This window comes from Hyperoodon ampullatus (genome assembly GCF_949752795.1).
Source record: "Hyperoodon ampullatus genome assembly, chromosome: 14".
Classification (NCBI taxonomy): Eukaryota; Metazoa; Chordata; class Mammalia; order Artiodactyla; family Ziphiidae; genus Hyperoodon; species Hyperoodon ampullatus.
Genome location: NC_136927.1, coordinates 62,912,133 through 62,938,616, shown reverse-complemented (window position 1 = coordinate 62,938,616; position 26,484 = coordinate 62,912,133). Strand labels below are relative to the sequence as shown.

Below are 26,484 nucleotides of genomic sequence, written 5' to 3'. Positions count from 1 at the left end.
AGCTTTGTTAAGACCTACCCCGATGGACTGAATCTCACTACAGCTTCCCAAATCTCATTCTCCCACCAAAAGTGAAAATTAAAGACATCAGCAAATGGAATAAACTGCTCTTTCTCCTTTTCCTCATACCTACATCAAGCCTATCCTCACCAATTCCTGCAAACTGCGAAAAATATTCAAAGTAAACCAGGAAAAAGTTAAGGAAAAAAATTTTTAACTTTTAAGGTAAGACATCTTACAGAATTCCAAACTGCTAACAGATCACTTTGTAATTCTAAATCTTTCTCTTGATACCATTCACAAAGTTCTAGGCTTTGATGGCTAACTTGCTTTGCTTTTCAAATGATCACAAGACAGAGATTTGCCTCTCCCTACCTGCAGAAACATGTCTGTGAAGGCTACTTTCATTTTACAATTCAGAACATCAGAGCATCCAATACAAAAGAAATATGTTACTTTAATTTTTAAAGTGTGTGTGTGTGTGTGTGTGTGTGTGTGTTTGTTTTCCTGGAATAAGGGGCCTAGAACTCTGACTCTAGGGCTGGACATGCTTACCTAGATAATGAAATTAATGAGGCAGCCTGACCACAACCTCAACAGAAAGCTCTGTGCTCCAGGCTAAGGTAACACTGCTTTCCAACTCAGATTAAGCCAAAAGGGAAACAGACCTTCACAAATTATATCTGCATAACAATCTGGCTGAAGGCATCCGGGATAATGGTTCTAAGCATAGTCAAGTTCAATGTAAAAGCACAGAATTCCTCTGTGGGCTTTCTTTCCGGACAAGGACTCTGCATATTGTTATACTGTCACATGTGAAAACTGAGAAAAAAGCTGCAAGTGTTAGAAATAAACATGAACTCATCGGGTTTTTAAATTTTATAACTGGAATGTATGAATTCAAAAGTACAACATACTCCTAATTTTAAAACAACAGCAACAGTGCCAGACCAGCAAAATGACTGGTGATTCATGAACACTAACCGAAGGCTCAGGTTCAGCTTGGTTCAAAGCAATTACTTCCACTCTGTTGACAGCAGTCAGATTTGGGTCACCCACATACTAGCAGATTAATCTGATTAGGCTGATCAGGCTTAAAGCCTAGGTTGTGTTTGTAGACAATGGTGAACTATGGTAAACATCACAAAAGGAGTTCCTCATACCAAATCTCATAAAACAATCCTTAAGGAAAAACTTCCCTAGACTCATTTTGGTTATAGCAAAAGAAAACTGCTTCCTTTCCAACACCATATTATATTCTAGAGAGTAAACCCTGAAGAAATACCTAACTTTAAACCAATGAATCGATTACTGAATCACTGAATCTTCATTTAAAAGAAAAAGGGGAAAAAGGTGTGTTTAGAACACGATTTCACCTGGGAGAAAAACAGGATGAAAATCATAGTCTGAAAACTACAAGGAGCTGGACTCATCAATCCCCACAAGCTGAAAAAGAAACATCAGAAGAACTTGTTACTTACTTTACAAAATACTCAGTCTATCTTAAGGATCACCCTCCTGAATTGTGCCCTAAGCTTTTCTAATCTATAAACAATGTCAGACTGGATCAAGAACCCATGCAGGGCTTCCTAACGCTGTGGTCACCTTTTGTTTCTCAGCTCATTCTGATCTCAACAAGCACCCAGTGAGGGAGGCACTGCAGCCAACATCATCATCCCTGTTTAGCAGGTCAGAACAAGAAAAGGGATCAATTAGCTCAAAAGTCATAAAGCTAGGAGGGACCTACAAGGACTCCAATCTGACATCCCCCCTGCCAGAATTAGACTTGAACTTGCAGGCATAAATGTTAGGCCAAAAAGCACAGGTCTGAGGACTACATTAAGCCCAGGTCACCTGCGGTATACAGTAAAATGCAGATTTCTAATCTCCTCAGAATTTCTGGGATTGGACTTTAGAAATCAATGTCAATCAAGTTCTACAGGTGATTCTGAAGCCCATCAGTTTGAGGACCACCAGCATGAGTGAATCCTAAATCTAAATCCAGCCATCTGTTTACCTATACTGCATGCAATGCAGAACTTGCCAAGCAAACCAAGCAGCTTATTCAAGTTCACCGCACCAGTGACCTAACCTGAATTAGTCACATTAGAAGACTGTGCCTCAGCCTAAAGAGTCAGGCCACTGGACTTACTAGGTCAGAGATACACACAGTTATTAACAGCTTCACTCTTCCCAAGGTAACCTCTCAGCTGACATTACCCAAAATTATCTTCGCAAACTCCATGCACTCCTAGAGGTATCCTCTTGTAAATTACAAACACCTGTGGTATCCAATTCCTTCTTGAAGGTGCGTAACATTTTAAGGAAGGTTTCATACCGTTAACTTCTACGGGAAGTAACGTGCGTGTAACCCTAGTCAAAATCATCATCAAGCTGGGTTTACAGAGCATCCATAATTGTGGTGGGTACCCTAAAGATCATATAGAAAACTACCTTCTGACCATTTAACTTTCTTTTATACTGAAAATGGCAGCACGTCGCCTTTTGAACTCATTTCTTACAGCACAGAATTTTAAAAGGGAAGAAAAATGGTGATGATTTCAGGCTATAGATTGACTGTGTTCACTGCCTTTGAAACATACTTTCAGGAAAAAAAAGTATTGCCCCATGGTATCCACCAAGCTCTGTCCTGTATACCTCTGGAGGAAACAGCCTGAAAAGGTCTCACGGTAGCTAGGCCAAGCCCTGGACTTCTGAAAGACCTCTCACAGTAACATGAGAGTGTGAAACAGCAGGAGGCTGAGAAATGTACTGTGAAGAATGGAGAAAAAAGAAACAGCCTTACAAATAAGCACATTTGAAAAGAAAAAAAAAAAACAGTGAAGGATTTCAAAAGATCAATCCTAATTTAAGAAAGAAGCATGGGTACCTTATCATTTGAACCTAAAATAATATACCCAGGGCAAGACAAATTTCAGAAGACATGACACTCTTGAAATACAGAATTTTATTTAGAAACTGTTTAAAGTAGCAAAAAACCCTGTCAAGACAGACCAGGTGGAAAATGGGTTCCCAATAAAATGGAATTTTAGGGCAACAAAAGTCTAAAAGGCCACAAAAGAGAAATAGCACCACTGTTATTTGAACAATGGCTAGTTACTTGCATTTTTTGGCATTGTTAATCACTGAATCTGGGTTTTCCTCTGAATTCCACACAGAGCATGCACTACACAACAATTTTATCATAAAATACCTGCTTGCTACACACATTTTAGGACAAGCTACCACCAGAAACAAATCAATACAAATACATCAGGGGCAGAACAATCTCAGTAGTGGGTAACACATTTTGCAGAATTCTGCCGAACAAAGGAACTGAATAGGCTGTGGGCAAAGCAAATGAGGGAGTTAAGGAATGAAATATTTTAAATATTAATAATTAACTCAGACATGGTACTGTATTTTCTGCAAAAGAAAATTAACATTTAGTAACACGCTAACATTTTTATCTCCAAAGAGATTAGTGCACTGGCAAAGTATTCCGATAACAGTGGAGGGCTGTGGACAGCAGGTACCGAAAACACCCAGCCTTGCAGATCCCAAGGTAGCAGTGGCCTTCCTTCACTGATCACTCCCTTTGCCAGAGGTCCAGAAAGAACTTGCAGCATGATCACCTGCCTGCTGAACTTCCACTCTAAGCAGCAAACTTTAAGGAGCCAAAGAGGGGTCCCCAGTGGGCAAGGGGAGCAGAGAAGAGCAACATGTTAAATGTAAACTTAAAAGACAGTAAAACGGGACACAACCCCCATTCAAATCCCAGAGATGCGGGCAAGTCCCCAAAAGTAGTTGTTAGATTTAAAAACTGGACACACCTCACTTCTAAAAAAAACAACAACAACAACAACAAAACACAGTACATAGAAATATCAGGGATAACTGGAAAAATCACCAGAAAAATGTTCTATGAAAATCAAGCTCTTCGACTCAACACATCTCAGGGCTGAAACACACCCTCTACTCATCCAGGCAACAATGCCTCTTGCTTCTTATTGGGATGCAACTGGTCAAGGACACTAAATGGCTTTACAAAGCAACTTTTCAAACTTTCCTTTTGGGCCAAGGTCTGGGCCTATGAGGATCAGGCAGCCCCGTGAGGGCTGGGAACAGCAGGTCCCAAAGGTTCCAGGTTCTGGCCTTCCTTCCCAGACGCAATGTCAAACACACAGAAGCTCCTGTCATGTTACATTTTACATTTTGAAATATGGAAGCATCTTTTAAATACTCTTAAGGCATTTATTTATTAAAATGTTCTCTGTCAAGATTTCACATTAGCTTAAAATTCAAACCAGTCTTTACACTTCTCTACTGAGGTCTCCCCCTTCTCCAGCCATCAGTGCTACCAGCATCCACACAGTGAGCCCCATGGTCAGCCTCTTTGTTCCCTGGGTGAACCAACTAGATGTTAATACTGCTCTGCTACAAGGTAAAAGCTCCTAACTCAAACTTATTGGGAAAGGAGTGAAACTTCTGCAAAGTGCACTTTAAGAAGAGGTACTTTTTGCTTATGAAAAGAAACCAGTGAGTCCTCTAAGAATAATAAAAGGGAATATTTTACAGTTAAGCACATGATTTGGAGTGAAGAATTCGGATGATGCTCAGCTGGTCCAGGCTGTTAATACTCTTCTTGTTCCTCCTGCGGGCCCCCTTCATCAGGTATCACGAAGCCTTCCTGAAGTGGGAAAATGAGAGGGAAAAGCTATTACTCAACGCTGAATGAAAGATCAGTTTCTACTGTGGGTTCACTTTCCTCATATTTAAAGCCTCTCAAAGTCAACGGTTCTTCCTGTCTTTACCACACACTTGGCATTTAATGGCACAAGGCCAAGTGACCACTATTTTATTAGTTAGGCAGTGGAATCACATCCCACAAAAGGCAAAAACTGAGCACAAATTTACTCTCAATCTTTCAGAGGTGATGGATGTGTACACTGTCTTCATTATGGTGATGATCTCACACATCAAGTTGTACTTAAATATGTGCAGTTCATTATGTCAATAAAGTTGTTTACCCTCAAAAATCCCTGAAGTCACCATAAGGGTGCCATACCATCTCCTCTCAATAAACTGTCCACACAGCCAGCTTTTCCTTCATTCATTCTTTTGCCTGCACTTAGGAACCATGCACACATGCTACTGCAGGTGTTGTGGGTGTTCTGTTTACCCAAAACACCCACAACACACATAATAGCTGCAAGGCTGAGCCAACATCAGAAGCAAGGGAAAACATCACACCCACGGCTCCCACCTCACACTCACTCCAGGGCATCTGGCATGTGCTAATGGCCACACTACCATAAGAATTTAGACTTCCCCTTCAACCCCCATCTTTTTTTCAACTAAATATCTATGGCTAAATTTACTTAAGCTATGACTCTACTAAAATAATACTCAGACTAGATCAAGGACACCTGTATCTTCAACCCCTTTGTTTGTATTATCTGGCACAGAGCAAGCCCGAAATAAGGATTTATTGAACAATTATCAACTTTTCAGTCATCTGTCTTAATCCCCCCAAATTCACTTGATATGTTTAGAGCACACTGTTAGTAACAGCATTAATGCTGCCTTATATTTGTATACTGCCACATACTACGAAACACATAGACATATACTGTAGTTTGATCCTAAAGACCTTGCTAGGCATGTAGAAGAATTATAATTGCAGCCATTAAACAGTGGACACAGCAAGATGTCAAAACCTCAATCCAGGGAAAATCAGTTTTCCTTGTTCAGCTAACACAGCATGATTAATATCAGCAGATTTGGCTGTGTAATACACATGGATCCCAAGAAACTTGACCACAAGGCACTTTGGGGAAATAGCAACCAGATACACTCCAGGTTGGGAGGAAAAAGGTACACTCTGACAGCTGTGGGCAGCAGACATCAAACAGGGGCCATGTGCCTGGTTCTCCAGGGCACGCCTAGGGCCCTATTAAAAAGAAGGCAGCACCTCAGGCTGAGGGGTCCAAGCTGAAAGGGGTGGAGTGGGGATAGCAGGGTTAAGAGCACCTTGTGGCACTCATGACCTATCAGTGGTCACAAACTACAGAAGCAGGGCAGCCAGCCACCTGAGTGTCCTATGCCTGCCTCAAAGGCTCACAGATCTCAAGGCAGAGGCTGAAGCTACGCAGAGGTGCCCTCTCTGGCTGACTTTAAGGGTCAAAGATGAAGTCTTTTGATGAATGTTATGCTGAAACACAGCAAGCATCAGTACTGAGTTTGCCGAAACCAACCAGATAAAATTTTTCTATCTTCTCTTAGGTGGCAAAATGGCAAGAAAATATCCTCATGTCAACACGTACATCTGTGGCATAGAGAATGTCCACAATCCTCTGCAATACAGGGTTGTTTTCCCCCTCGTTCTCCTGGCAAATCAATTCAATGTTCCTTAGCTTTCCAAAGTAGAAATCTCTCTCTTTCTCCAAGTCTTCGACGGTAAGTTTCAATACGTTGACCTGCACAAAACATTAGAAAGGGTTAGACACCTGGCATTCATGCACCAACAGCACATCAGATAAACTTCTAACCCAAAAGGAGATGTGGGCTTTCATCAAACTCTCTAACAAGGACAAAACCCCACTTTAGTTTAATGTCAATTTTCTTCAGCCCCAGATAAATAACATGGGCTTGTTCATGGCACCCTGACTATAACAATTCCCAGGAAAGGACAGGCTATATCACGGAACATGCAGGAACTTCTCAGGGACTAAGACAAGATCAAAGAGAAAAACCCATGGGAGCCTGAGACAAATACAGAAGCAGAATCCACAACCTGGCCCAGCAGAGTGGCTGCCCATCATATACTGAGTCCTTACCAGGGCAGTTGGTCAATCAAGTTCAGGTCTTTCTGCAAGTTGAAGTCAATGGTAAGAGAGGGTCTGGTCCAAGGGAGCAGGGTAAAAATGATGAGCCAGGAGGGGAAAACTATCTAAAGATGACTAATACTAGCCAAAGACAGCTAGCACTGAGGCAGGCCTGGGCATGGAAACTCAACGGTTCTTTCTCCCCCCCAATATGTTGGGGCTAAGGGGCGATCCATGACTCAAAAGAAAAGCAACCTCTGATGAGAGGATCCCTGCATCACTCTCTCTCCCAAGAGAGTTTCAAAAGGGAGAGAAGACAGCAGAGGCAGGGAGCAGACCCCACCACATTCCACCACTAGCTCCCCTGAGCATCTTGTCAGCTCACACCACTTGTACTGCAGGATCCTCCAGGAGCCCCACTGAGGGAGGGACTCTAATTTCCACAAAGGGGCAATGAAGAAATAAATCTCAGTGCTTGCGCCAGGACTCTATCCAGCCACAAGTAATAGAAGTGGTAACAACTCTCACAGCCCTTTGTGTATTTTAAGCACAGTATGTCTTCGTATACTCAGTATACTCAGATCTATGAAGTGAATTCAATTTAACTCTCACTGAATGCAAAATACATGGCATAGGATGCAGCATAAAATCCTCACAGGCCTTACAGGCTAGAGCCCCATGGAAGTAGCAGGGAATTCTGAGAGCCAGAAGCACCAGAGAAATCTAGTCTACCTTCTGAACTTCTAGCTGCAAAAACAAGCACACAGCTTATCCAGCTTCCCTGATGGAGAAGCCAGACCCAACCGAAGGGATCAAATCCTGTCCCTTTGTAACCTGTAGTTGAGAAGCATCCAGAGATGATCCAGGAGCAGGTGACTTGAACCACCAGGACCATTCTGTCAGACTTAATTTCAATGTTCAACATCAAAGGCCTGAAAAGACCAAACTAGAATCAAGGTTCTAGACACCCTCTCACTATTCCTTTAGCAACCACAGAAATCACTTTTAAAAATAGCTGAAAGGATTTCCCTGGCGGTCCAGTGGTTAAGACTCTGCGCTTCCAATGCAGGGGGCATGGGTTCGATCCCTGGTGGGGGAACTAAGATCCCACATTCCACACGGCCAAAAAATAATCAAAAAAAAAACACTTTTTAATAAGTAAAAATAAAAATAATTGAAAGTTTCAATCAAGTACTAACACCACCTAGTCACCAGCAAAATGAAATCATCCACCTGCCCCCACCCTCCCCACCCCTGCTTTAACTGCTATTTGTTGCCTTTCCTTAAACTATCAGTCACTCTCAAAGTGGAGTGAGTACAAGAAGGGGACAAAAGGGCAAGAGTAGACTATCCCCAGTAGTGGAAGCTGCCTTGGATCTTCAGCCCAAGGTCCACGAGCCGGGGAAGAGGCCTTCTAGTCACATGAGAAGTCAAAACAGCTTCACGAGGCACGGTGGCTTGGAGTCCATCTGTACACACACGTTACACTAGTGCCTCCCTCACAAACCTACTGAACCCTTCTCTGGCCTACAAATCAACAAGGGCACCAGAACCCAGCTGGATAGGTCCCACCCACAAGGCCAAAGCAGCAGCCCTCCTTGACATCACTCGATAACTATGAATCCACAAGAAACAACACGCATACACTAAGTCATCAGCTTTCATTTGGCACTCCTCTAACTGCTTATTTATAAGGTTATTAAAAATCTGTGGCTAGTAATCAGCATCACTCTTAGAACACTCTCTTATAGTTAAGTAATAGCTGTAACCTAAGAAGCCCAAGGAGAACGCTTTGGACCTGCACTGGCCAATACGGTAGCTATAAGCCACATGTGGTGTTTTGAGCCCTTGAAATGTGGCCAGTGCAATTGAGACAGGCTGTAAAGATCAAACACACACTGGATTACAAAGACCTAGTACAATGTTCAAATGTAAAACATCTCACTGATAATTATTTGTAATGATCACATGTCAGAACGCTAATATTTTAGATATATTGGGTAATGTGTTAATTGAATTAATCTAACCTGTTTCTTGTTACTCTTTTCAATGTGGCTACCAGAAAACTTAAAGTTCTATATGTGCCTCACATTTCTGGTTTACATTCTATTTCTATTGAACAGCGCTGCTTTGGACTAAAATCAACTAAAAGAACATTTCTCCAGGATGACTTAATAGTGTGGAATCATTGCAGATCTCTCAAAGTCTATGAACACCACAAGGTAATTTATGTAGAATAATACACTGTTCTCCTCTTAGTCCACCAAGCCCATGTGGCTCTACTTTCCCCACATCAGTCGTGTCCCCCAGACCTCCACACCTTTATCAAGGGTCACCACTTCAAATACTTTCAGGGTTAGAGACATCATGTAAATGAGCCATGGGAGTCAGTAACAGGGTGTGCTCAGGACTTTGGCAACCTGGAAAGAATCTAAAATCCTTCATATTAAAAAAAATAATAATAAAAATCAAAACCCTGTTCAGGCCAAACAAATCAGTTCTGAGGCAGGGCTGGACCAGCTGGCTGTGAGCTAGGTCCATCCAAACCCCAACTCAGGCTATTTAACCTCTCCAAGCCGCACTGTCCTCTGTAACACTTCACACGGCTGCTGCAAAAATGAAAGAAAATGCTTAGTAGAGCACTGGCGCTCACACTCTAAAAATGGTAGTTTTGTTTTTGCTATTAACAGTTGTGTATTTCACCAAAAAAAATCTAACTCCTATGAACTTTTCAAACATACTTCAGAACCTATTTCACTCTATCAAGCCCACAGACAAGAACCATAACAATCACAACTGTCTTTCATCCACTGCCACTTACCCCATTTATCCCAAACACCCTTCCAGGTACTTGGCAAAACATCAGCTCATGAAATCCGCTCAACTACCGTGACCAAAGTATTAGCCCCACTGCATACGAGGCAGTGAATTCGGAGAGGTTAACTGACTTGCCCCAAGTAGAAGTTAAGTGGCAGAGCCAGGATGCACCCCAAATCTACGCAACCCAAAGCCAGTGCTCCCTCACACCGGACACCAGCTGAACAGCAGTCCCATGGAACCCACTGCATCTTCTCCTGGAGAGCACAAGGCCAACCCAGTGCTGGCTGCCAGGCCTCGGCAATAACACCTCTTTACCCTGTTTCTCACTGAGACTGCTCCCTGTGTACACCTGGACACGAACAGTTACAGGGAAGGCTCCTTATTCTCCAGGACTTATGCACTCACAGTGACAGTGCCCACAGGGTGCTTGAGGCTGCCACAACAATGGGGGTGGTGACCCAGTCACTTCCACGCTCCCAAGGCACCTATGACCATGGGGCACACACAAATCAAAGAATGAAAAAACCAAAAGTGATCTTTGAGCAGGCTTTTGTGTCCTGATTTCCTAGAAGTATGATCTGGGTCACAAGAAGTTCTGGATTAAAGTGAGGCCATGTCTTCCAGGCTTTAGGACTTGGCTTTTAAAAGGAAAGTAAAAGGGTTCAATCCCGAAGTCACAGGAATCACAGAGCATCCTTAATTTTAAATCTGGAATTAATCAAGAGGATCATCCAAAAGCAAACAAGTAAAACAACTATAAGAATTAGTGAGAAAATGTCTAAAAGTCTAAAATTTGTTCTGATCTAGAGACCTCTCCCAAGTACCTTCAGGATATTTAATCCTGAAGATGTTTCAAATCATCGACCTATTAAGAACAGAAAAGCAATAGGCTTTGCATACCAGTTTCACTCTCAACTTGATACTCTAGTGGCCCAGGATTTCAGCAGAGAGACTGCGGAATCTTTTTTTAAATTATCATTTAGAAGGGAAATCTATCTTTTGTCAAAGCCAAAATTCAGGAGACATTCTCCAAATCCCACAGAACCCTGACAGCGTTCCAAAGACTTTCAACAGGGTTCCATCGTATGGGCAGGTTTCCAAACAGACATGGGTTTCTAATAGAAACAGATCTAACAGCGCTCAGAAATGCCTGGCCCCTCTCTCTTCCATCGTCACCTCCAGGCTCGCAGTGCCCACCAGCTCCAAAGCACTCACATGTGTCATAAGGACTGCTTTGGTATGCAGACAAGGCAGGTCTTCCCACAAGAACACGGACAAGCCTCCCTGGTCAGGGCAGCAAGCACCTTTCCCCCAAGGCGGCCCCTGTCTTGGACACATGAGGTGCCTACCTGCTGCATCAATTCGGCTGCTTCGTCATCCCCGTTCCCCACACCAGGATTCTTCCGCACCACGCCCGGGCCAGCCTTAGGGGTTGCAGTAGTTCTGTGTGTTGCAATGGGCCTCTGTGGAGCTGAGAGGAGCAGAGTTGTTGTTTTTTTTTTTTAATTGGAGAAATTTCAAGACAAAAAAGAACCCACCAGACAACAAAAGGAGGCTGTGACCAACTGCCCTCCACAGCTATGCAGTGAGGAGACCCGAGAGAGAGCCCAGCATGCAAGACTGCACCCCATGTTTGCCCAAAGTGGTTTTTCATCCTGGCAGCACATTTAAGTACCAATTTTAGCCACGATCTTTCGTGCTGGGAATAAGTCCTTTGGCGTGGCCTTTTTTCCGCTGGGGTGGACAGGACTATCATCTGAAAGAGGCAAAGTCATCCGGGTACATACAGATGATCTACCTTAACCCAGCTCCAACCACATCCACAGACAGGGCAGCTTTATGGAGCAAAGGAAAACTTCAGGCCAGGAACTCACAGTCCCAGCTGTTGTGGGGTGCCCACAATTCCCCATCTGGAAAGTAAGGTGCCTCCTAACTCAGAACCTCAGGCTCCTTGGACTGGGAAGATGAGGGGGTAGAGCCTGCTTTCACCACTAATGACTTCAAAACCCCATCCCGCTTCCCTTTTAAAAGGTGTTTAGAAGGGTTAGGAGAAAAAAGCAGCACACTGACCAGTACTTAAAGATTTCTCTCAGTATGAATGGCCAAAGCAGACAAAGATGAGGAAAAAGCTACAAGGGGCCAATCTATCTACAAGTTAAAATAATTAAGAATAATCAAGAATGGGCTACCTCAAGGTAAATTTATCATTCATGATTTTATTCATTCAGCAAGTATTTTGTAAAGCTTGTACATTATGCCAGGCTTAGAAGTATCTCATTCTCCTGACATCCCAAACTGTTCAATAACCATCAGGCCTTTCACCCACAGTAACAGGCATTTCTGCTGGAGGATCTCTAGCATATGTTTAACCTGAAGATTAAATACTTAATGCAAGTCTCCACATGCCTGTTAGCAGCATCTGAAACATGAAATGCACAGGGTTATCTATGCAGTTCCCCATTCTAAGAAGCTAAAGAATAAAAGTACTCAATATTTGGAGAAATCTGAACCCTCATCCACTCTGCTGATGGGAAAATAGAATGATTCAGTCACTCTGGAAAACCATCAGGTAGTTCTGTCAAAGGTTAAACACAGAGTTACCATATGACCCAAGAATTCTGCTCCAAGAGTATATACTCTTGGAGACAACCCTCAGAATGGGAGAAAATATTTGTAAATGAAGCAACTGACAAAGGATTAATCTCCAAAATTTACAAGCAGCTCATGCAGCTCAGTATCAAAAAAACAACCCAATCCAAAAATGGGCAGAAGACCTAAATAGACATTTCTCCAAAGAAGATATACAGATTGACAACAAACAAATGAAAGAATGCTCAACATCATTAATCATTAGAGAAATGCAAATCAAAACTACAATGAGGTATCACCTCACACCAGTCAGAATGGCCATCATCAGAATATCTACAAACAATAAATGCTGGAGAGGGTGTGGAGAAAAGGGAATCTTGCACAGTTGCTGGGAGTGTAAACTGATACAGCCACTATGGAGAACAGTATGGAGGTTCCTTACAAAACTAAAAACAGAACTACCATATGACCCAGCAATCCCACTACTGGGCATATACGCTGAGAAAACCATAATTTAAAAAGAGTCATGTACCACAATGTTCACTGCAGCTCTATTTACAATAGCCAGGACATGGAAGCAACCTAAGTGTCCACTGACAGATGAATGGATAAAGAAGACGTGGCACATATATACAATGGAATCTTACTCAGCCATAAAAAGAAACGATGTTGAGTTATTTGTAGTGAGGTGGATGGACCTAGAGTCTGTCCTACAGAGTGAAGTAAGTCAGAAAGAGAAAAACAAATACCGTATGCTAACACATATATATGGAATCTAAAGAAAAAAAAAAATGGTTCTGAAGAACCTAGGGGCAGGACAGGAAAAAACACAAAGACGTAGAGAATGGACTTGAGGACACAGGGAGGGGGAAGGATAAGCTGGGACGAAGTGGGAGAGTGGCATGGACTTATATACACTACCAAATGTAAAATAGCTAGTGGGATGCAACTGCATAGCACAGGGAGATCAGCTCGGTGCTCTGTGACCACCTAGAGGGGTGGGATAGGAAGGGTGGGAGGGAGACGCAAGAGGGAGGAGATATGGGGATATATCTATATTTATAGCTGATTCACTTTGTTATAAAGCAGAAACACACCATTGTAAAGCAATTATACTCCAATAAAGATGTTAAAAAAAAATTTTTTTAAGAAAAAAGAGTATATACTCTTGGATATATACCCCAAGAGAAAACATATGCCCACACAGAAACTTGTATATGAATGGTCATAGCAGCATTGTTCGTAAAAGCTAAAAAATGAAAAGAACTCAAATCACCATCAACTGATGAATAAATAAAATGTGCTACAACCATACAATAGAATGTTATTTGGCTATAAAAAGGAATGGAGTACTGATATATGATATAATATGGATGAACCTTGAAAACATTATGCTAAATGAAAGAAGCCAGACACAAAAGACTATGTATTCTATAATCCCATTCAGAAATGTTCAGGATAAGTAAATCCACAGACAGAGAGTGGATTAGTAGTTGCCTAGGATTGGCAGGGAGGGAGGAGGGTTGGGGCAAAATGGGAAGTGACTGCTATTAAGCACACATGAGGTTTCTTCTGGGGGGTAACGAAAATGTTCTAAAACTGATTATGGCAATAGTAGAACACACCTATGAATGTACTAAAAACCATTCAATTGTATACTTTAAGTGGGTGAATTGTATGGTAAGTGAATCAGAGCTCAATAAAGCTATCAAAATTACAAAGTACTCAATGTCCCTCGCTACCTACCAGATGGATCAGCCTCTCCCTCAAAGTACTACGCGACCTTAACTAACGTTCTTGCCACCTTCTGAGGAGGAGTTAGCACCTGCAGAACATCCACCCTGCCCCAAAGTATATGTTCTGTGAGTGTACTGCTGCAAACAATTTGGGGAAACCTACCAGGACAAGACTTTTAAAGAAAGTGTCTAAAAACAGCCTCCCCCGGACTCCTAGATTCTGCTGGCAGCACAGAACTTAGCACTCTAGCGAGGGCAGGGAAGCCGTGAGTAAGTGCAGGAAGCTGGTCTGCAGACAGAACAATGACGCAGAGCCAAGAGCAGTCCCCAAGAGACCTAGAAAGCTCCTTCAGTTCCCGGGAGTTCAGGTATGGTTGCAACTTCCCATCCGAGGGCTCTAAGATGAAATGCCCTTGTGTTCAAACTAACTCTCTTTTATGTGAGCTAACCTGAGGGACTTCTATTCCAACTAAAGTGTGTTGGCCAAATCGATACAGTAACTCATTCAGGCCTCAAGAACAGCCCTCTAGGGGCAAGTACTGAAATTCCCCTTTTACAGAGGAGGAAACAGCAGGGTAGAGGTGAAGTGATTACACAGGGCTCCAGAGATCTAAGAACACACACAGGGCCCTGATGCCACAATCCATACCTGGGCCATGTGGCTGGGCTTATGCTCTTTAAGCTCCCTAAGCCTACAGCTACCCAATTCCTTCTGACTGAATACTCTAAGAATGAATCTATTTGGAAATGGTATTTTTTGTGTGTGGGTTTTGGGGGGTTTTTTGGTTTGTTTGTTCGTTTGTCTTACCTGCACTGCTAGAGCTGAGAGGTTTCTTCGGTTTGTTCAGAGCTGGAGCAACAAGGGAGGGGGCCACCGCAGTTTCTTGACCTTGTCTGGCAGCTACAGGGTCATAGTCTTTCCCATCATAGTTTGCATCAAAAAACTTCTTGAACCACTGAACGAATTCAAAATTGTCCTGAAACTTTCCTTTTACTAATTTGTCCACAGGAATTATCTGCAGAGAAACACAAGACTATTTAGCCCAAAGCAAGAAGAAGCTTCTGGCAAGCATCAAACACGTCCATCAAATCAGTATAAAGCTCTGCCAAAGGAGAAAAAAATAATTTAGAGGCAAGAACTAAGTGCTAAGTAAGCCCCTGGAAGTTTGTAGAGCAAGTTTCATTCAATTTGCCTTCCACAGAGAACTTAACAACAGCCAGTCCCTCCAAGTCCATCAAAAGAAATCAGAAATGCAAAAGAAACAAGTATCATAAATAAGTCACATATACACATCCAAACACATCCTAAGATATGTCATTCCACTGTAAAGAGTAAAGCTCCCATGGAACTTGCACGGCCACGGTGCCTGTCACAAGGTATGAAATCCAGAGCACAAACTAACCACAGGCATCCACGATGAACTGTGCTAAAAAAAATTCTGTCTTAAAAATAGGTCAACGTACGGAATCAGTCCTGGGATAAACTTCTACAAAATGGTATGTTTTTCAAGTAATTCCAATCCTATTAAAACGTACTTTAAAGGACCTATAAGTTTTTTATTGTACAAGACTACTGTGTTATCAGGTATTACTTCCAATGGTGGGACTGCTGGCCAGAGCTTAACTATCTTTTAATTCTTCAAGGATTCCAGTTACAATCTGAACTATATCCACCCATCTGAGCAAATAATTTTTAAAAAATTTCTCTGTGTGATACTGAAACATTTACAAATAAAATGTTATGTCCGTAACTCACAATCCACGAGTACAGGGGGTGGGGTAGAGGTATACATGAAACAAAACTGGCCCTGAGTTGATAATCACTGAGGTACATGGGAAATCACTGCACTATTCTAACTTATATACTTCAAAATTTTTCCTTATTCAAAAAAATAAATTCCATAAAAAGAAAAAGAAAAATTACTGCATATAATAAGCTACACCTAGTTTAAACTATGCCTGATAACTAAATGATATTCTTCCAACACAAATGTGTATTTTATATATTGTACAGAGACAAAACTAAAATAAAAATAAGACTGATTTCAAAGTAAATAAAAACCAGATACAGCAGCAAAATAATCAGGGGACGATCACAAGCTTTACTAAAAAAAAAATGCCCCACTCCAAAATGGCTTAAAGGATAAGCCCTTCTAATAGGGGGGAAACTACTTAATTTTGCAATAATCTGTTATCTACTAAAACAAAAGCTATTTACCCTAATGAAGCTTGGTGGTCTGTGTTTCTGGTAGCTTCAAATAACCTTGGGGGCAAAAGGGAACATTCCAGCACCTGCCAGCCATCTTCTTTGTACTTTGCTATAAAAATCAAGTAGTTCTAGAATCTTCTCTATTAGAGCTACTTATTCTACCATATGGTATGCTTTACAGAAGTAAATTCAGAGATTAAACGAGTTAGGCCTCAGACTAATAGAGATTAAACAGTAATAAAATTAAAAAAAAAATCAGGGGTACAAATTTACAGATTGATCTTTCAGACAGTTACCAACTTCATGATGAAGAAAGAAGACCGTAAGGGAACCGGTGGTAGGAGAGCAGAGGGAAACTTTGCTCCCAGTAAATTCTATTAGCTGGAGACAAGATAACCATATAAATTGGGAAAAGAAAAACAAAATGTCCAAAGTCATGGCCCAGAATCTGTATCCTTAGTAATTACCACTAGTTAAGAAACACCCTAAATGAAAGAATAAAGTTTACTTACTTTGTCAACACCCATCCTCTTAAAACCTGCTTGTAGTATTTTGAAGTTCTGGATGTACTCGTGTTCTAGCTTAGCTTGGAATTTCACTTTCTTCAAGGCAATGGAGCCAGGGAACAGCATGTCCATAAACTGACAATAGGCAGCCCCTGAATGAGTAATAGAAGAAAATACACACTAGGTCATTAAATGCAGTAGCTATTAAAGCAGCAGGGTGAAAATTTACCCAAACCTGCTTAACCCACTAAATTTTAAAAGTTGTGAAGTGGATCTACAAAACCCCAAAGCTTCATTACCACTTGACTTTGAAATTGATAATAGGACTGTGGTTTTAGCTGGTAAGTTCTACAACACACTTGCAACCTGGAACCCCATGACGAAAAGAAGAATGTTCCCATGAAATTTTAAAACTATTCTTTATAAGAAAACCAGCATGACAATAAAATGACAACTACAAAGAAAAATGAATGTCAGCGGGAGGAGGGATTTCCCCTGTATTTCAAAGATCCATCCTCTGACAAAGGTTTAAAAAAAAAGTTTTTTCTAAGATGTTTGCCTCCCTGAGCTTTTTACATCTCTAAATAAACTTACCTATCATTTTATAAACAAAGTTGAATAGAAGACATTTTTGTGTTCCTCCATTTAAATTTTTTCAATTTTAAAGGCCACTATAAGAAATTATTGCATATATTTCATCCCATTTGCTCCCCAATTTCACTCCTTCCTCCACTTGCCCATTTTTATCCATCACCACCCCCAAAAGTGTTTTCCTGGCACTTAGTATTTCCAGGAATGTTACTTCCCTAATGCCTACCAAAATACACTCTCCTAATACAGGGCAGGCTTCATGTGCACTTACTGTCCTTTCAGGAAAGGAGGCAAGAAATCCAGCGACTAAGCAATAGGTGTTCTGCAGAACGAGGCCGCCTTAATACGCATACTCAACTTATTTTACATCAGGCCAAATTGGCTCCCTGACAGATCTGGCATAAACAGCGCCATTATCATTATTTTTGGAAAGATACAAAGAAAGCAGAAGCATTTCAATGACCAAAGTGACATGCTTAGTAGAAAGGAGCACCAGAAAGTGAAAGCCTGATTCTTGAGGTGGTTATTTACTCATCTAACAGAAATATACTATGGGAATTATGTACCAGGCAATGAATTAGCAATATTTATGCTTCTTAAAATGGAAGCACTGGGCTTCCCTGGTGGCGCAGTGGTTGGGAGTCCGCCTGCCAATGCAGGGGACACGGACGGGTTCGATCCCTGGTCCGGAAAGATCCCACATGCTGCAACAGCAACTAAGCCCATGAGCCACAACTACTGAGCCTGCGCTCTAGAGCCCACGAGCCACAATTACTGAAGCCCAGGTGCCACAACTACTGAAACCCGTGCACCTAGAGCCCGTGCTCCGCAACAAGAGAAGCCACCGCAATGAGAAGCCCGCGCACCGCAACGAAGAGTAGCCCCCGCTCGCCGCAACTAGCGAAGCCTGCTCAGAGCAACGAAGACTCTACGCAGCCAAAAATGAATAAGTAAAATAAATAAATTTATTTTAAAAAAATAAAACAAAGGAGATTTAAAAGTCATAATTTACCAATTGCAATGTACAGATCTGGTTTGGATCCTGATGCATACAAATCAACTTAAAACACACACACACAGAAGATAATCTATTAAGCATCTACACCCACAGCACTGCTTTACACATGAAAGATATTCTTTCTGAACCAGCAAAATAATGTGCATTTACTAAATTCTCAGGCCATTCGTGGGACTTTCCATTCAAAACAGCAGTCATCTGCTTCTCAGAAAAAAACCTGCTTGAAGAATGTTGTTTTTATTTTAGTGATAGAAAAATCCTTATAGCCATTATAAATGTAAAAACTGAGGACGAGAAACTGTGGCCAAAGACTACAGAAGCAAGAGACCAAGCTTAGAACCAGACCCCAGGTATCCTGACTCGCTGTCCATTGCTCTTTTCCATGTCATTATACACCATATTAGAACACCCTACCCTGGAATAAAGAAGCATTTCCTGAATCAGGGAAGAAAGAGGCTTACCATGCTGCTACACTCTGACTGAAACAGAGTTAACAAAGAAAAACACTGAGACCCCACTAAAAATAGACAAATCAACTAGACAATTCACACAAAAAAATGTAAACAGCTGATAAACACATGGGGAGCCAACCTAAGGAAATGATTTTTTAAAAAAATATAGCCTGGCAGTCCAGTGGTTAGGGCTCTGCACTTTCACTGCCGAGGGCCTGGGTTCAATCCCTGGTCAGGGAACTAAGATCCCACAAGCCACCAGTGCAACAACAACAACAAAAAAAGTGAATTTAATAAAGTAATACCAATTTAAAAAAAATACAGCAGGGCTTCCCTGGTGGCGCAGTGGTTGGGAGTCTGCCTGCCATTGCAGGGGACACGGGTTCGTGCCCCGGTCTGGGAGGATCCCACATGCCGCGGAGCGGCTGGGCCCGTGAGCCATGGCCACTGAGCCTGTGCGTCCGGAGCCTGTGCTCCGCAACGGGAGAGGCCACAACAGTGAGAGGCCCACATACCGCAAAAAAAAAAAAAAAAAAGTCAGCCTCGAGACATTTTAACAAGTGAAACATAATCCTATTTTAATTGTAAAAGCAAGAAACAAAACCGTACAACATTGTGTGCTTGTATTTGTTACTTACTGCAACGGTCTGTAATAGCAATAGACTGGAAACAAACTAAATGTCTAGTAATAGGGGACTGATCCAAGGAAATTATGGTACTACACAGCCATAAAAGAAAAGAAAGTGGCACCTGCTACATGGATATGGAACACTCTCCAGAGTGTCCAGTGCAATTAAACACTACCACTTGTGTAAAAGGGGGGAAAGAGAACACACACACAAAATACAGACAGATGGATGTTTCTGCTTGTATACACTCTCTCTGGAGGCCACCCAGCTGACAACACTGGTTACTTCTGGGTTGGGGAACTGGGTGGCTAGTAGATGGGCTTACTTTTCACAGGGAGACTTTTTGTTGTTTATCTTTTTGTTCCTTTTGAATTTTAAACCATTTGAGACTTTCAGTTATTCAAAAAGTATGTCAATTATGTTTTAAAATTATAGAAAATACTGAATGTACAGACAGCTAAAATGAGTAACCTTGGGCAAGCTGTTTAACTTCTCTGTCTCAGTTTCTCTATCTATAAAATGGTGATGACAGTCCTTACCTCCCTCCCACACCCCCGCACCGAGGTTATATAGGTAAAGCACTTTAGAAAGCGCCTGGCCTATAGTAAGAGTTCAATAAATAAAACCGTAATTAGGGGAAAAAAATACAGCTAAACGATAACAATATCACTCGTGAAATACAGCAGATTATGGTTTTCTTGTTAATGTTTCTATGAAGAAGACCTAATTACTTATAATCAGAAGAAAATAAGTTTCTTGTCTCTTGCTTTAATTAACACCAAGAGGTACTTGAAGAATTAGGCAAAATACTTTAAAGAGATACTTCCTTGAGCAGAGAAGTGACAATAAAAAATGATCTCTTTGAAAGGCTGCAGACTACCTGATACAATAAAAGAAGAGTGGGGGAGGGGAGCCTGCAGGGAACGCAGGGCCCTGTTAGGAGGCCACTATGGCAGCAGCCTGCAAACTGAGAAGGGGTTACAGCAAAAGACCCTGCAGAAGACACAGAGAATTTTGTGAGTTAGCCTAAAAAGATGATTCTCAGGCCTGCGACACTAGAAGAATGGTGGAATTATGGCCCGAAATGGAGTGTCTGGAAAAGGGAGCCAACTTGAGGCGAAAACAAAGTGGGTGAGGGCTGGTCAGGCTCTTGGTCTCACTCTCAGAGCAGCTCTGGGAGCAAGACTGACAAGCTATGTTATATCAACTCGAAGGCTGGCAGGGCCCCACAATGAGCTAAGAAAAAAGGAAACCTAGCTTTTGCCTGGGAGCATCCAAACACCTCTCCTACTCTGTACAGCACAGAGCTGTGAAGGAGGCCAGGATGGAGGGGAGAAGGCAAGGAAGGGGGATCCGAGAACATTCAGTGAGAGCCACCTGACATGTTCAGAGCACCATGCTGCGCCCTTGGAAAAGCGCAGAGGGGCCTGATCATGGACTGGAATCGAAGGAAGAGAGGAATGGAAAGCAAATGGCACCCCCACCCCCACCCCTTCTTTTGGGCCACAGCGCCTGGCTTGCAGGATCTCAGCTCCCCAACCAGGGATTGAACCCAGGCCATGGCAGTGAAAGCCTAGAATCCTAACCACTGGGCCACCAGGGAACTCCCTTTTTTTTCAGCACCCCCCCTTCTGACACAGCGATCCCATCAGAATCTTTCTCTGTGATCAGGGTTTTTTCCTTGATGACTATCTTTTCAAAATACTTGACTAACTCTCCAAAACAGAGAGACTACAGAATGTAATGAATCTTGAAACAAGCGGCCACTCTGTCACTGAAAGTCATCCTCACCTTATCTCACTACGAGAGCCAAGCAATGGCTCACTTCACTGTTGGAGGCAGGGAGCCCACAATGCTGATAAAACTCAGCCATTTCACAGGCAGCCAGCACATGAATAGTGTACGACCTCAGAGCTTTGCCCTCTCAGGGAAAAACCTATTCCTACCTTTCAAAGCTTGGGCTTGGTAGAGAATTCTTATCTGCATGACCCCCTGCTCATCAGAGGTAACATCAGGAGGGACCAGGCTCCAGTGTTAAACGTCTCTCGGATTCTCCTCGGGCCTCAGTAAACACGAGAATCTGAGGAGCCTCACTTTCTCTCTGACTCCAGTCCCCAGGCAGCAGACCTTTTTCAGGGACACAGTGTCTGCGGCTCATCCTGTTTGGTCTCATACTGGAAGCTGAGACCCCATTTCCTAAACGTCAGTGTGAAACACAACACAACCTTCTACATACTCTGAGAAAAGTCCCACACAGCTCTCAAGAGGTGAACTAACTGTGAACAGAAGTTTGTTTATAAATCACGTGCGTAAGTATTCTGCACTGGGACCTCCCTGGTGGTTAAGAATCCACCTGCCAATGCAGGGGACACGGGTTCGAGCCCTGGTCTGGGAAGAACCCGCATGCCACAGAGCAACTAAGCCCGTGCACCACAACTACTGAGCCTGTGCTCTAGAGCCCATGAGCCACAACTACTGAGCCCACGTGCCACAACTACTGAAGCCCGCACACCTAGAGCCCGTGCTCCACAACAAGAGAAGCCACTGCAATGAGAAGCCCACTCACCGCAATGAAGAGTAGTTCCCGCTCGCTGCAACAAGAAAGGCTGCGCGCAGCAACGAAGACCCAACGCAGCCAAAAATAAATACATAAATAAAATTTTAAAGAAAAAAAAAAGAAGTATTCTGCACGTTCTACTGGGGAAAAGCCCTTTATCTAGGATGAGAAAAATGGCAGGCAGCAGGCCAAGTTGAAACTCTTCACAGATTTTTAATGAGACAATATCACTATAATTGATAATATGTAATTTACATTTGTTCAACTCTCCTCCAAATGCTTCTTTTAAGAAGACAGAGCATGTATACAGCAGAAAGAGTACAGGCTGTGTGGTCAGAAAGATCCTGGGTTCAAAATCAGGCTCTATAACGTCTAAGCTGTGCCCCGTGCAGTCTCCTCCTGTGTAAAACGAGAATGTGTCCTGCCCCTTGAGAGATGTAGGTTCACCTCAAGGGTCTGGTGCAGAATCAGTATCTGAGAGCTATTTTTACAGGTGAGCCTCACAACAGCGCAAAAGGTGAACCAGATCCTACTACCCCAGTTTATAGATGAGGAACCAGAACATTATGGGACTCGGGACTTCCCTGGTGGTCCAGTGGTTAAGACTCCGTGCTTCCAATGCAGGGGATGTGGGTTCAACCCCTGGTTGGGGAACTAAGATCCCACATGCTGCACGGAGCAGCCAAGAAATAAAAATAAATAAATAAGAATAAAATAATTTTCTTTAAAAAGTTATGGGGCTCGTCCAAAGTCACACGGCTCAGTGCAGACTGAAGTCTCTTCATGCCCAGTCCTGACTACTCATGACAGCTCCCTGTCTGAATGAGACAAATCTGGAGCCAGATCAGCACATATACAACTTATCTACATGTGAAATGAGATCTCATTTTTGAATTAACTAAGTGAAATACATCTTGGAGTATATTTATAATAGAAAGAGGTAATTTTTAGGGAGAAACTGCTGGTGAAAAAGCTGGCTCCAATGAAAACTAAGATGACCTCATCTCCCCCATTAATCATGAGGCAAACAAGTGCTTTAAAAGCCTCCAACAAATGGGGATGTGGCAGTGAAACTGAGGAAATTAACAGAAAGTAGGGGGAAAGCAGCACGGATCTAAGACTAACAGCCAATGGCTACGACTAACAAAGCAACAGATGTTTAATAAGCATGACTCCTGGGCAACCCTGTCTCACTGTACAACTTTACATCTAGCCTCTCTGACTATCTATAAAACTGAGATTAAATCTCACAGGGGAGGGATTTCCCTGTTGGTCCAGTGGCTAAGACTCCGTGCTCCCAATGCAGGGGGCCCAGGTTCGAGCCCTGGTCAGGGAACGAAATCCCACATGCCACAACTAAGAGTTCACATGCCACAACTAAAGATCCCTGGGCACTTCCCTGGTGGTCCAGTGGTTAAGAATCCACCTTCCAGGGACTTCTCTGGTGGCGTAGTGGTTAAGAATCCACCTGCCAATGACACAGGTTTGACCCCTGGTCCGGGAAGATCTCACATGCTGCAGAGCAACTAAGCCCGTGTGCCACAACTACTGAGACCGCATGCCACAACTACTGAAGCCCGCACGCCTAGAGCCTGTGCTCCGCAACAAGAGAAGCCACCACAATGAGAAGCCCGCGCACCGCAACAAAGAGTAGCACCAGCTCAATGCAACTAGTGAAAGCCCACGTGCAGCAATGAAGACCCAACACAGCGAAAAAAAACCAAAAAGAGGGCCTCCCTGGTGGCGCAGTGGTTGAGAGTCCGCCTGCCGATGCAGGGGATACGGGTTCGTGCCCCGGTCTGGGAGGATCCCATATGCCGCGGAGCGGCTGGGCCCGTGAGCCATGGCTGCTGAGCCTGCGCATCCGGAGCCTGTGCTCCGCAACGGGAGAGGCCACAACAGTGAGAGGCCCGCATACCACAAAAAAAAAAAAAAAAAAAAAAAAAAAAAAAAAAAAAACCAAAAAGAATCCACCTTCCAATGCAGGGGACACGGGTTCGATCCCTGGTCAAGGAACTAAGATCCCACGTGCCGCAGGGCAACTAAACCCATGCGCCGCAACTACTGATTCCGCAACGCAACTAGAGAAGCCTGTGTGCCACAAAGAGCCCACATGCTGCAACTAAGACCCGACCCAGCTAAATAAACAAATGTAAATAAATTTAAGAAAAAACCAAAACAAAAACAACAAAAAAACGAGGTATGCCTGTACACTTCTACAATCATCTGAAAGTTTACAAAACTTAATAAAAAAAAAAAATGCTGCGTGCCACAACTAAGACCCAACTCAGCCAAAACTAGATAAATAAATAAATAGATTTATTTTTTAAAAAAAAGAAAAAAGAAAGAAAAGTTGGAAATAACCTAAACGTCCAAAAATTGGGAAGATATTAAACAACTCCACCATATCTATAGAAAGAAATAGTATACAGCCATTAAACGTAATTATTTCCAAGACAGTGAAAGACACTAGAGAATATCCACTATTTAATGTTAAGTGAAAAAAAGCTGGAATATATACAAATATATATGTGCACAGAAAACACCCAAACAGTGGCTTTCTCAAAATGAAACGAGCGGCATTTTTTATTTTCTTCTCTCTAGTTTTCTAAAGGTTATACAATTAGTATACACAGAAACAGAACATGTTTTTGTTCTTGTTTTAAATCATTACCTCTCTGCCGGATTCTTAGTAAACAATAGGTCAGTAAAGTTGTGGCTGAAACGGCAAACTTGCCTGAGTTTGGGCTTGTGCTACTTGGGAATAAGAAACGCCACTGAGGGCTTCCCTGGTGTCGCAGTGGTTAAGAACCTGCCTGCCAATGCAGGGGACATGGGTTCGAGCCCTGGTCCGGGAAGATTCCACATGCGGTGGAGCAACTAAGCCCATGCATCACAACTACTGAACCTGTGCTCTAGAGCCCGTGAGCCACAACTACTGAGCCCACGTGCCACAATTACTGAAGCCTGCGCGCCTAGACCCCGTGCTCCGCAACAAGAGAAGCCACTGCAATGAGAAGCCCGCGCACCACAACGAAGAGTAGCCCCCACTCGCCACAACTAGAGAAAAGCCCACATGCAGCAACACAGACCCAATGCAACCAAAAATAAATAATAATTAATTAATTAATTAATTAAAAGAAAAAGAAACACCACTGATAAACTAATATAGAACTAGAACAATTATAATTATTGTCCTTAAATAAGTCACTTCAAAACTGGATGCACAACAGTGCAGATGGAGAAGCTGGGACTAAGCTGCAGGCCTCAGAATGGAGCCTCTACAGCAGGAGACGGGGGACACACAGGCCAGAACAGAGCACGCTCTTTTTAAGCACAGTTCCTCTCGGAAGTGGAACCAGGGCAGAGCTGGAAAAAACCGGGCAGCCCCACCACAGAACCTGAACCTGTACCTTTTGCAATCAGATACGGGCCTGTGCATCCCTGAAGGACCCGCAGACTTTCCTGGAAAAGGGGCCTACTGATTTCTCTTACCTGAGCACAACTGTTCAATCTTTGTCAGATTCAACTGCAGAGACTCATTGATCCAGGCCAGCATGTCATGTCGACTGAGGTTATCACTGGTGACCGACGTTGAGTACACATTCACTGCCATCTTCTACACATGTGAGGAAAAGAGAAGGACTCGTGTTATTGGGCAGCAAGAAGGAGCAAGCATTTCCTGGAGTCACCAGAGCAGACCTGTGGGGACACTCAATTTATAAGCCTCACCTTCTTCCCCAACAGGCCAAACCAGAGACACTAGGATTCCAGCCACGAGCCTGGATTTCCATGAATAAACATGACCTGAAATGAACTGCCCAACATCAGCCAGCCTAAAATTCAGGCCCCATTTTAATGTGATTGGTATAAAATTTTAAGCTACAAAAGACACTAAGTAAAAGAATGATTGTTTTATGAAGGGAGGCCAATGCACAAGCAAAAATGTTCTCTGCTTAGAAAACGTCAATCCAAGTTTATCCACTAACATATCAATATGTTTACACCAGTTTTCTTCAGATGGTGGGCTTTTGTATTAATTTCTCTTTATAGTTTCCACTATAAAGTTTTCCAAATTTTCTTTAAAGACTACGTCCACTTTTATAATCAAAAAAGTAAATAACCTTTTCAATAACCTAAGTACTACAAGGTGTTGGCAAATGACCTCACAGTGAAGAGACCTTAGTACCAATTCTCTGCTGAGCCTCCTGAAGACAGGGCATCTGAGGGCCTACTAAGCGCCAGGAGCTTAGCAGACACTTGTCACTTAACCCAACAACTCACTGCAAGGCTCACTTTATTCTCCTCATTTTACAGATAAGGAAAAAGGTGCAGCACAGAAGCCCTAGGAACTGGCAGCCAAGTCTGCCCGGCCCCATCACCCACATTCTTTCCCCTCCCCTAGAAAATCTGCCCCTCACCTTTCTGCCAGGCTTTCCAATTCAAAACAACAAGCACAGAGAAACACATTAACTGAAAATGTTTACCAAGCACTGTTCTAGGGACAGGGAAAAAGACATGCAAGAAAGACAAGTTGGGCTTCCCTGGTG

General features: G+C 42.8%; 1 protein-coding gene across 1 annotated transcript; it reads right to left on the bottom strand.

Moving 5' to 3' along the window:
- Positions 1 to 4,549: 4,549 nt before the first annotated feature.
- Positions 4,550 to 25,550, bottom strand: MAPRE1 (microtubule associated protein RP/EB family member 1; the record flags this gene model as incomplete). Its single annotated transcript, XM_079719736.1, has 6 exons — positions 4,550 to 4,690; positions 6,327 to 6,479; positions 10,997 to 11,118; positions 14,781 to 14,988; positions 16,694 to 16,839; positions 25,430 to 25,550. 6 exons carry the CDS (start codon positions 25,548 to 25,550, stop codon positions 4,634 to 4,636), a joined length of 807 nt encoding a protein of 268 aa, XP_079575862.1. The 3' UTR covers positions 4,550 to 4,633.
- Positions 25,551 to 26,484: the final 934 nt, after the last annotated feature.